At 41.5% G+C, this 12,707-nt stretch overlaps 2 protein-coding genes across 2 annotated transcripts in view; one reads left to right on the top strand and one right to left on the bottom strand.

Annotated features, from left to right (window-relative positions):
• SLC24A3 (solute carrier family 24 member 3) overlaps positions 1 to 12,707 on the top strand; it is a 343,101-nt gene that overhangs the window by 98,049 nt on the left and 232,345 nt on the right. The gene's annotated exons all lie outside the window — the stretch shown is intronic.
• The window catches only part of CFAP61 (cilia and flagella associated protein 61), a 111,623-nt gene that overhangs the window by 70,823 nt on the left and 28,093 nt on the right, over positions 1 to 12,707 (bottom strand). Inside the window, exon 15 of the mRNA XM_061989412.1 lies at positions 10,970 to 11,104. Coding sequence (XP_061845396.1) covers positions 10,970 to 11,104 — 135 coding nt within the window. The remainder of the gene's footprint in view (positions 1 to 10,969; positions 11,105 to 12,707) is intronic.

Below are 12,707 nucleotides of genomic sequence, written 5' to 3' on the forward strand. Positions count from 1 at the left end.
TAATAAAATTAAGTCCTCAGAATTCCTCCTGTGACATTACAGCAGAAATATATTCTCTATATATTAGCTGACAGAGTAACTCAATAAATGGAGATGAAGTATTTTATTTTAAAGCTACGGTAATGACATTGGCCTTCTCGAGAAGTACAAGGCACACTGAGACCCCAAGAGACCTTTAATTACTGTGTCTTCGCAATGGTGGAGACCCACAGCTGAGATTTCAGCACAGCCTCACTACAGAAGGTAGAGACTGGTTTGTAAAACACATCAGAGTGCTGTTCCATGCCTTAAGGAAGAATTACAGACCAACTGTTTACAAACTGTCATCACTGCACAGCAACCAATTTTAAAACGTGACAAAATTAGATGTTGTCTTGGGTCAGGCAGCATCATTTTTTACTGCCAGATAAATGTTCTTCTGGCTGCAGCCCGCCACAGTGCAATGATGACATCCAGTGGTGAGCCAGACTCCTCTCAGGGACTGGACTTCACTAAGAAAATTCCAGAAGGTATCTTAAAAAAGTATCCTGGCCCGTGGTGGCTGTTTAATGAAGTGAGATGTGTGAAACCCAGTACATGCCCCAGCCCCACAAGCAGACCTGCACTGAGTAAACCACTCCAACAGCCAGGGCTAAGCCATAAAACGACCACACTGCTGCCCAAATCGTTGCTATACAAGTCATCTACAAGTCTCTATGAACAAGCAGAACAATCCAATCCAAATCCAGTGCTTCATGACATGGTTCAGCACTTCTCGGTGCAGGATTTGCCAGCAAAAGGTTTTCCTCACAAATGAAAATATAACATTTCCACATTTCAGAAACTAAACCCCCCTTCTGCATCATGAAAACCATACACCACTGGAAGAGATTTTAAGAACTGAGAAGAACCAATGTCAGTTACTGAAGTCATCGCCCTCCTGCTTAAAACAAACCTTGGACTTTCTTTTTTCTAACATACTACATGGGTAGGCCCGAACTACAACACGTTTCTGCAAGTGCTGGTGCTTGCAGAGATCTCATAGTAGCACAAACAAGCCCCGAGGATACTGTGCTGAAGGCCCTAATCTTGGTATCCAAATTCCTTGGGCCTGTGAGCTCTGCAGGCAAGCACTCTGACAGGCTTTTCTTGGTGCACACAGAGAGTTGCAACCTTCCAGAAAGGCAATGCCTTGTGGAGGAAAAACTACTAGTGATGTTTCTGCTGAAATGCAGCTTTAAAGGAAATGACTAAAATGGAAAAAAGAACACGAATTGAAACTAATTGTAATGCACCTAATCAACCAGAATAACTAGACAGGAATGCCAGCAGCTAATAGTATCAACCAACAGACCTTAGAGCAATGCCAAGTTCAAACATCTCTTCCCACTGCCGTGCTGTGTCGGTCAGGGTTTTTTAAAACGTACTCCAACAATGAACACAAAGCAGTAACAACATTTCCTCGGGAAGAGTTGTATCTAATTTATGAAATGGCTTCTGTATCAATGACACAAAGGCAGCATATGAGAAGAACGTAACTGTTTTTGTTCACCGCACAATAGCCCCAACACCAACAGCTGTCATGCTTCAGAAATCACCTTTCTAGCAGTTAAGTACACTAAATGGCCCCAGGGAGTAAGGAATTAGGTGGATTGGTCCCATAATACCACCTTATTTTAACAAAATGTCAGGACAAATGACTACATATGTTCCCCAGAGGCATAATCAGACATAGTAATTGATAGGTCAATAGCAAACTGTAACTTGTTTATTTTTGTATCTGATTTATTAAATAAAACAGCAATCATTAACTAACATAAGGCAGCAAGCAATAATTGCCAACATTAGAAAAGGCATACAGAGCTCAGGAAAAAAAAAGCATTTTCCTTCATTATCAAGATGATTATTTTCCCTTCTCTCCACCCTGTTGTCTGCCAGCCTCTCCCCACCTGGAAGGGCAGAGGGCCATCCAGACATCAGCACCCACTGCTGACAACAGGGCCCTTTGTCCTGGAACTGCGGTGGTCATTTCTGCATGTGGACAGCCAGTACCATCCACTCAGGGGCTTTCAAACTCCACCTCCATCAAAAATGCTTATGTGCTCCACTGAAAACACAAACCCGGCATGTAAATCATGGCTTTCACTTATGCCCTCACAGTGGGGTTAATTTATAGCACTAAAAGTTCCCCAATCTTCTACCCTAAGCAACCAATGGGAAATCTACATGAAAGAATTATTTGGTTTTAGTCAACAAGTTTGTGGCCATTTTTTCCTCTGCACTGTCAAACCATGTCAAGCATCACACATTCACTGTGGCTGCCCAGATCTCCCATTTGGGCAGCTGAGCAGTTTGCACTTTGCCTGGGAAGACACTCATCGTACACGTACTCAACAATACATGTTAATGGTACAAGCCCAGATGGGGAAGGTTTTGTAGTTCCTTTTAGTTCTGTTTTAAAACTCTGGACTATTTGTAGGATTTCTAAAAGTATGTATTGTAATTCTTCTACAATGGGCCTTGTTCTGATCCTGTCGCCTGAACAGAAAAAGTGGAAGCTTGAACACCCAAAAATGAAAAGACAAGTCAGTCAGAGGATTTCAACTTTGACAGAAAAGGAGCAGTGCTCTGTTCTGAAATGGGTACTGGTAAAAGTGTCCTAGTAAAACATCAGCAGTGTGTTAAAATCTGTTACCCATTGCTGGAACTCTTCATGCAAAGACTCCATAATGCAGCAGAGTGTAGACCTGATTTCATTGCACACTGAGGACGTGGGCCTAAGGAAGCTAGAGACACGTAAGTGCTTGCTAAATTAAGTATGCTAAGGTGCCCCTGAATTCAGAAGGACTGCTCAGGGCACTGCAAGATAAGCACAGGTCTGACTCACTTGTTATGTGCCCAGCACCGTCGCAGATCCCTCATTACTACAGGCCGTAACAGGGAACCATTCACAGGGACTCTCCCTGACCTGTCATGGGGGATTCCACACCTATCTGCAAGGCTTTTGCTTTAATTTAACATTTGTCACTGAGAAACCCAAGTGATAGTTACTCCTGTACAGGATCTACGCAATATGAAGTCTGTTACTGTAAGAAACATCAGAAGGAGTAAAAAATATTCACAAAGCTGTTCCTGGATTAGTGCTGAGGTCAGCAACAATGGCGAGCAAACAAGGAGGTGAACAAACAGCTATTTTAATTTCAAGCTCCATTTAATCACAAGGGGAAAAAAAAAAAGAGAGAGAAATCCATGTTTGCCAAGAGATACGAACAAAAACTATTGGAAAATGCATGCTTTTTCAGCCTCTACATGTGCCTGAAAATACCACCAGCATTTCCAGATATTGAACTATTTTCTTCTACAATGAAGGAAAGGAGTTCCTTAAGCTTTGATTTTAAGCAAGTCCTGCTTCACCTCTCTGGCCCTGCTCTAAAAGTCACCATGAAAAAACCTGAATATGCCTGAGGAAGCTTAACTGGAAAAAATGTCTGCTGTCTCAGGAAGGTTTCTCTCCAAGGACTTCTCCAAGCACCACAATGCATCACAACTTCCCCAGTACCCGTATGAAAAGAGAATTGTGTGCTCTGGAAAGGGATGAGACAGAAGCATCTCTGTCCACGGTGCCGGCTCTGCATAGAGACACAGCAACAGAGGGAGTATTTGCTAAATGTATTGAATTCATTGAAAAACGTAGCAGAAAGAGAACATTAAAAGCTTTAAAAAAATCACATGACCAAAAATCATCACATTTTATGGTGAAAATAAAGAACAGGAGGTAACCAAACAACAGTCTGAGGATATTAGCAGAGACTGATCCGCAGCTCACGATAGTCACGTTCTGGTGACAGCAGCTGTGGTTCTCCATTTTGTAATAACAAACGTTACCTTTCTGTGGGAAAAATATCTATGCCCTTCTTACCAGCTGGATTTGACTTCCAAAGTCAATCTACAAAATGCTTTGCAAGAGCTTTAAGTCAATTCTGACCTGTTTTTGGGCAGAAATGACTATTTTAGTCTGCTGCAAATGTCATTAACACCTGTATAGCGCCGACACCATGCTTTCAAAATGAAGATAGGTCATCTTACTTTTAATTTCACACATGCACATAAGTGGTAAACATTCAGAGCATTCCTGTTAATGATGCCATCTGGTGCTTCCCATAATTGTGTCATATTCAGCCTTCCAAACAGGATGTAATGGCAGCAACACACAAAACCCACTGACATTTACAGTAAGGAAATTTATTACCAGCCATCAGTTCAGAATGACTGTGTTTGCATGACTGCTGGTGCTATAAAATCATCACCTTTACCAACCAGGTGGAGGTACAATAAATAATGGATTTTAATCCATGCCCGTACTACAAAAGCGTTAAAAATTCATTACTCAAGCACAATAGCATCTTAAGCAACAGTTACTCTTTAAAAATTAATACTCCTTTCCTGGCTAACTGAAAACTATACACACCAAGCCTTTTCTGTAATACCAACGTGTATCCAAATATCCACACACGCAGGAATGCTTCTGGTTTCACTCTGATACACGATTCGTGATCTTTGAAAAGCAGGGCATTATCTTGCCCATCCTGCCTAGGCTCTCTGTGCTACGTTTACTCTCTTATCTTAGTGGAGCCTTTAATGATTAGAAACATCCATCACAACCTTTTCACATTTTAGCCACTTTCTGTACATTCCAGTGCCAACTGAATTCATACAGAACTGAAACCGAGCCAAAATGAAACCTCTTGTGACTACAGATTTTCTGCAAAGTCACAATACACATTGCTATAAGGCAAACAACTACAGAGTAAAACAGCACCAACAGCATTTCTTAACCACTCTTAGTAATTCGTTGCGCTTTCGACTTTTATTACAGCTGGGGAGAAGCATCTACAGAAGCACGGCCATTTCCGTGGTGATGCCTACAGACCATGATGTGGAAGAGATACTGCCCACAACTCTGTAGGCTGCGCTGAGACGTGCTCTGAAACACATCTGCACGTCAGGTGGGCATGCGCTCCAAAGCAAAGGCTTTGTTGCTTTATAGGACTTGTATCTCTGCCTGTCCACTTGCCACTTCTCTTCAGATGCATAAGGTGAAAAACTTTGTTCCCTCAGTATCTCTCAGCTGTTGAGTTAGAAGCACAAAACTTTGCTTGTTCAGAATAGATTGTTCTGCTGTACACAGCCTCTCCCCTCACGCTTCAAAATCTGCTTATTTTAACTCCTTGGGTTTATTATCTTTCAAATGCCACTGAGCTACATTTTTTTAGCTGCACTCTCTAGACTAGCTGGGACTTGCAGCCAAACGTCCTGTCCATTTCCTCTGTCTCAACAGCAAGGTGTTAACTGTCAGTGTATCACAGAACCACAGAATCTTACAGGTTGGAAGGGGCCTCGAGAGATCATCTAGTCCAATCCTGAGTTCCTTCCACTCCTCTTCCTTGATAGGTCAGAGTAAAGGACTATGCTCAGTCTCGGCTGTTGATCCAAAACAATGAATATCCTGTTCCAATTTTTTTCAGTAAGAAATACTGAGGAAGGTATGTCTCAACTACACAGAGGCATTAGCACACAAGCGAAGGGTCAGGGCAACTATTACATCAGTTGGCCTAAATGTTAGGAAGTGGAAGCTACAGAGAGAGAAACGCCTTGAGAGTTTGCTGGGGGAGACGCTGTCATCTAGAGAGGAGTTTCCTATACACTCATATGTGTGTGTGTGTGTGTGTATATATATATATATATACACATATATTAATGGTCTGTTTTCCTTTTTAAACAAGCTGCCCCAGAAGTGAGTTTCCATCAAGATTCAAAATGGTTCAGATATTTTTCATTTTTACCTGATAGCTAATTTTTGTTTGAGAAACCACTGCTCAGAACAAAGGGTGCCACCTCCTCCTTCACTGCATTACCCGCTTCTATGTACACGAGAACCGTTCTTCAGACTCAAAACAGTATTTATCCTGGTACGGTCCTCTGTGTGCTTTTCAGTCAGGTTAACCAACTTTCAGCTGACTTTCTTGATGAAAATTAATAGATTAAAGGATGTAACATGGACGTTGCTTTTGTTTGGAGGGTTTTTTGAAATAAAGGATGGCTGAGAAAGCACTTGAATCACACAGAACTGAAATCATGGCCAGTGAAGGAGCACAGAACTCCATGCTGTGAAGGTGTTCTCCCCTCGAGCCGTTTCCTGGGCATCTATCCAGCCACCCTGCCAACACTCAACTCTTGGGCAAGTTAAAATTGCACTAGCTCAGAGAACACAAAGCTGGCCTGACTCCATCTTTTTGCCTGACCCTTCTTCACTCACCACTTCTTGTCCTGATGTAAACATTTCCTGCAATGCACCTGTAGCATCAGCCAAGTACAAAATTAACTGAAAAGTGTTGGTCTTGTTTGGGTTTTTTTTATCAACAAGTTTATACAACACTGCATGGGCTTCAGCAGTGCTTTAATAACTGTTTTGTCTCATTTTTATGAGGTACAGCAGAAAAAACAACCCTGAACTGTGCAGTAAAACCTGACAGCTTGAATGCAGCCATGAACTACAAAAATGTAATAAACCAATAGTATGAATAATAATGGAAAGGCAGAAACGAAAAAATACTTCAACAGATGTATGACATTTCTGTTCTTCATTGTGGACAAGTTATTCTTGTTAATTATATCACCTATTCTTCCCTTTTATTGATAATTACATGAAGCAGATGGATAACAGAATGCTCCCAGATGGTGATAAAGCAAACAAGTTTATAAATTGTTTATTTATGAAGAAATCATTACAAATTATTTCATTACCTATAGTTTTCTACCCCACCATTAATTACATGCACTGTAAAGGCCAGCAGCACTTTATAAGATGTTTAGCATTCTGTTGTAACCTTTCTTTAACGTAACATGACTGAAATGACTGACAGTTGTGCAAACCACAATAATAATCTAATCTGTTTTAACACTGTGGGAATTAAGATTTTGAATCTTTGGATCTTCTGCCAGTTGGCGTTGCAATACTGGTTACCAATTCCGAATACAAAAATCAGAGACTTCCTTTTGATTTGGAACAGCTGTAGAAAGCGTTTGATCTAATGAGCAGACAGGAGCTTTTTCAAGTCTGTCCCCTGAAACCCAAGAGCACAGCAGATGTATGGCCCGACACAGTTCTGAGCTAATGTGTGGAACCTCTGATGTGCTTGCTGCAGAGGCACAGGCTGAACAGGCATCCCAAAGCCTGGGTACTTCCAGGACTAGATGCAAATAAGACTGTTAGCATCTGTGCCGTTCCAGAGAGCTGCAATGGGAGACAGGGGAGCTTAATGCCTCCCCTGTGGTGCCTTCTCAGTCAATCTTTACCCAATTTCTCCAAATCTCTTCAGTAGAGCACTAAGAGGTAGAGTTTTGTAAGAAAGGACACAGAAAATCAGCAGCAAACCGTATTTTCCATCTCAAGGAGTGGGGTAAAAACATGTTCTGTCATTACTGACTATGGTAGGAAGATACTACTATGTTCATAAGAATTTGCAGCCCTTTAGGAAATGGAGAGCCACTGCTTGGGAAATGATGGGTCTTCACATGCAGACATGAAGCAGCACAGAGTTCTGGTTTAAGAGACAGTAAAAACCTTTGTGGTTGCCTTAAAACCTGTGCAAAGCTTTGATAAAAAGGCCAAGCAAGAGAAAGGAGGAAGAGATAGAGTTCCTAAACTCTGTATTTCTTTGAAGTCATAGTCATTTTAACAATAAGCAAAGGGGTAACACAAACCAAAAGCCTGACTCAAACTAGAAACAATATTGAACCAATATCACAAGGACAAGGGGAGAACAGTGTGGCTGCAAAACTGCAGTTACATAGTCATTTGGGTAAAGGTAAGTGATGTTTTTACATGGTAAATTTCTGGATTTTAAGAGTAAATCTCTCTACCTTGTAAGAGTAAATCTCTTGGTACAGCAAGAAGGACCTGTGCTTTGTTAAACACCACAAAACACAGCTCATGCTGCCTGACAGAAGCAGGAGTGAGCACACCAGGAATCCATGGCAGGGTGGCACATGGGGCTTCCCCTTCTTTGCTCCTGCCATTCAGTGCAGTAGACTAGAGAGATTTGACACAGGGACAGCAAGAACAAGTTACCAGAGATTTAACAGTTTCTGGTGCTCATCTGCCTGCAACAACTGATCCAGACCTGCAGGAAAACCACCTCTCCAGCACAGCCAAGATCCATCTGGACTGGCAAGGCATGAGAATTAGCTGAGGGCAAAGCTTTTGTGATTCAGATTGCTGCTTTTGCTTTTGCCTTTGGAGGAAAGAAACTGGAAAGAGTCCTTGTGGGTCCTGGTTCAGTTATCGGCAGTGGGTCAATATTTATGAGCGAATCTCTTCATGCTCACAGGCAGGCTGGAATGTATTAAAGAGCTACACAAACTGACGGAGCCCCAGGGCTCCCAGTGTGCCACTAATAGCCTACAGAGATATATACGCACAAATCAAGAGCTGTGCTTAGGCACTGACTGGCTGAGCTGCTGAGCCCCAAGCTGTTACTGGCAAAAAATACATTTTGCAGCAAGAAAAGGAGGAAAATAGCTCAAAAAGGCTGGAACAAGAAGAAGGCAGCTGAAAAAGCAGTAGATGAGAAGCAGATGTTGATGGCTAAGATATCAAGGGGCATCTTGTGGGTATCAAAGCAAGAACTTCATTACAGTTATCTCTATCATAAGCGATAGATACTCAAACTATTAATTAGGATAGGCAGTCAAATGAAAATGTTACATTTCTGAAATTGACCTGCATTCATTATCTTTATGTTGTAGTTTATGGGAAAAAACCCTGTCATCCCTGCAGAGCCATCTAAACCGAAAATTACAGTGGTAACACGTCCTCCAGCGCTCAGGAACAAAGCGGGCCTGTGGTAACACTGTCAGAAAGAAGTGCTTTCTAATATCGGCAGGCTAATACTCCTCAGCTGAAACAAGCTTGGCAGGCTAGAGGAGAGAGGTGTGATAAAGAAATGAAGAGTGGTCTCAACTACTTTGAATCCCTGCTTGCTCAAAGCTTTTAAGATCCTGCAAGATCCTGCCCCTGTCTTGTTTAGAACCATCATAACATTAATGATAGATGTTTTCTCCTTACTGCTATCCAGGTGCTTACCTCAGACAACTTCCCACTAATTCCTACTCCAGTCTCTTTGCTTTTCTTTTTCCTCCCTCTCTACCCCCCACTTTCCTTACGACACTGTGTTTCCATTTCCCTCACTATGTAGCCTGCTAGCACCTTCTGTGACCAGAATGTGCCTGCCCTTGTCTCACTACTGTCTAAGGAGACAATTCTCAGCCTTTCCATTTTGCAGAGTTTCACATTTAACTCCTTGGTGCTATATTCTGCTCTTTGCAACATGGATTGTGTTTTCCTCTGTACAGAGCATCTAGGCAGGCCTTTTGATTGTGATAAAAAGGTAGAAGTATAAGAATTTTGTGCCTACTGAAATTAGATCAGTTTTGTAAAATTCCCTCCATTTTATTTTCAACTTCAGTGCACGATTTTGCAGGGAAGTGCAAGATTACTGATGAGGATCAATCTTTCTTTCTGAAACATTAGAAAGGGCAAATGCCTTATGGATGGCTACCATCAGTGCTAACAAAACATCCAAGATCTAAAAGCAGCACCAGCTTCTTACTGTTACAAGTACACTCAGTCCCCTATGGTAAGTCATCCCCTAAGTTACAAAGCTTTCCCAGCGTATGGTGGCCAAAGGTCATTTCATTCACTCAAAAGAAGAGTCAATTTAGCTGCACATGGTTTCAAATTCTTGGTATTTCAGAAAACTACAGGCAGCAGTAGCAGACTAGCTTTATCCTCAAATTACACCTAGGGATCAACCCCAGATGTCAGTTTTGGTGGAACACAGTCTGTCAGAAATCTATAATTCATGCCAGTGCATATGCATGGATACTTATACAGGGGCTAGCCTTCGTTGTTTTTCAGCAAAACTTTGTTAGTGAAACTCACACATTGTATTAAATAGAAATTCATTAAACCTTGGAGATTTTAAACAATACCCTCACTGTGAGAGCAGATAACAGACCTGCAAAACTCTCAGACATGGGAAGCCTGTGATTTTACAGCTCCAACAATGACAACATGAGCTCTTCTGGTAAAAGAACAGTTCATTTTACAGATAAAATAGGAAGTAGCTTAAAGGAAAGCATTCAATAGTTTCTTGTGCTGAGAAGAGGAAGGCAGGTGTACATACACCGAGGAAAGACTGTTCAACAAAGACAGACTTGGACCAATGGCTCCAGACATGTTCTAGGTTTTGCTTTGCCAACTGCTTCCTAATTAAGAGTTTTGGATGCCAAAAAATACTGACTAACTGTGAAAAGGATAGCACTGAAAATATTATATGGGAGCCCACTTCAGCCAACTGGAAGTTAGTAGGCAGACATAAAGCTCCCTAATTATGTTTCCTTAGGAAATTACAGCTACCTACTGAGAGTATCCATCACTAATGATGTTTTTCCTAATATTTCATCTTTGCTACTTCTCTTGTAAGGAGCCATCTTCACAGCAAATTTACTTGAGCAATTTCTACAGAAATAGTCAGGAGCATGACACTGTCAGTCTTCCACTTGCAGAGTGTAACACCTAAATAAACTTACCAGGAGGAAGGGCTGAACAGTAAGTCAGAGCATTAAAAACATACTGGGAGTTTTAAAATGGGAGTTTTAAAATGGCATCATGAAAAAATACCATTAACATGTGAGCATTTAGTAAATGCTGTGGTTAGGCAACTGCTGTTTGCAGCACGGCTGAAATTCAAGCTGGGAGAAGCGACGGTCAAGCAGAAGCAGAGCTGGGATTGTGAGGGTATGGATACCACGTTCAATGTAATTAAGAAGCAACCTATCAACACGAAGACGGTAATGCCACCCCATCTGCCAAACCCTGCATTAGCTGGCACTATGCCTCTTGTCTGCTGCTGCTTCTGTTACCCACCTGATCCTTGGAGACTTGCTCTGATGGAGCGTTTATGCCAAGCTCTTCCAGAGGATAGACAATCTGTCGTCTCGGTCGCACGGGAACCATGTAATGAAGGGCAGATGTCAGGGAATGGGCACAGGGATTCTGAAACTGAATGACAGCAATCTATATTTCAGCAGAGAGAATGTCAGAACAGCACATCACAGATGTCTCCTGTATGGCTTTGCAAATACAAAATTCTCAGCTCTGTTGGCTAAATCTGAGAGAAAAATCAGCAAATAAACAAACATACTCAGAGCAGAGGAATGAATTGCAGATAATTCCTGACACTAATGAAGATAATTATGAGAGTAATTACATTACTATCTCTGTGGGAATGACAGATAAACAAGTGGTTTGGTTTATGGGATTTTTCAGCACAAGTATTTTCCCCAGGAGGATATTTTTCTCCGCAGTGGTCATGAATCAGCTTGATTTGACCTCATTAAGCTATGTTATCTGCTTGCTGCTAACCTTTGCTTGTTTGGCAAAGAATGGTTATGAATTTATATAGAAATTCTATACCAACTAAAATGTCAATTTCATCCAAGTGATAAATGTTAATAAACTGGCACAAACTTGCAGTGAACAAAACCCCTGATGCTGATGTGAATAGCATGGATCATTAGAAGTAGCTGTATTCCATTTATTGCAGCATGACTGCCTCTGTCATCATTTATGACATCAAAGGAGAAAAAATAAAGAAGAGAATTACAGGAAACAGAGAACAAACATTAATGCAAGCTACATCACACTGAAGTACTGTTCCATCCACAACTAGTGAAAAAACTTGATGTTATTGAGAACTGAGCAAAATATCACACTGCTTATTAGAAAGCAATGATAAGCTAAAGTAACTTAAAGGAACTCTGTAGCCTGGAAATAGACCAAACTGGAATCACTAGGAAGACTTAACTTTTCTCCTCCATCCACTGCCATTAAACTGCATTTTGTAAGTGCCTCTTAAAAATCTTGAGAACTTAATGCTAGGCAAGGACACTGGTTCCTCAAGAGAACACTTAGTAAAACTCCACATAAGTAGGCAGGAAAAAATATCCTTCTGAAAATGTACCTATGTCTAACCTGTCAAAATTCCTACGTTAAAAACGGTGGCAATCTCAAAAGCACTTAGGTCACCGAGGACAGAACTCATCTCAGTCACCATCTAAAAGCCAGGTGCTTACTTTAGCTGGCCATGCAGACACCCCCAGAGTCAGAGACAAGCATCTCCAGAGGGCAATTCCTGCTGCCCTATGATGGGTGGTTATGATCGATGGCTGACCTGCCCTCCAGATGCACTGTGTGCTCTCCACTGACACTGGCAGCAGCCATGACAATGAGGTGCTCTGTGCCCACTGACTTTTGAGGAAACACAGTCTAGGGTTCCTATGTTACTTTTGAAGTTCTTGTACACTACCTGGATGAGCTTTTAATATAATTCCCTTGCATTTACTCATGCTACATTATGCCCTGTGACATCATTCCTTTCTTTCTTCCCAGCCCTCCACTTTGTCCTGAATCTCAACAAACACTGGTACCTCTCAAAATCAGTGATGCATCTGTGTGGCAGTATGTGGGACAGTAGAACATAATCAGGTTCTATTATTAAACTATGACAAGAACTTCAAATCACCATTAAATACAAATACATGATACGAGCTTTATACCTTGTCATTGAAAACCTGACTGGTAACCAGCTTGCAAGTGACAAAGG

The sequence above is a fragment of the Colius striatus genome, chromosome 2 (assembly GCF_028858725.1).
Source record: "Colius striatus isolate bColStr4 chromosome 2, bColStr4.1.hap1, whole genome shotgun sequence".
Classification (NCBI taxonomy): domain Eukaryota; kingdom Metazoa; phylum Chordata; class Aves; order Coliiformes; family Coliidae; genus Colius; species Colius striatus.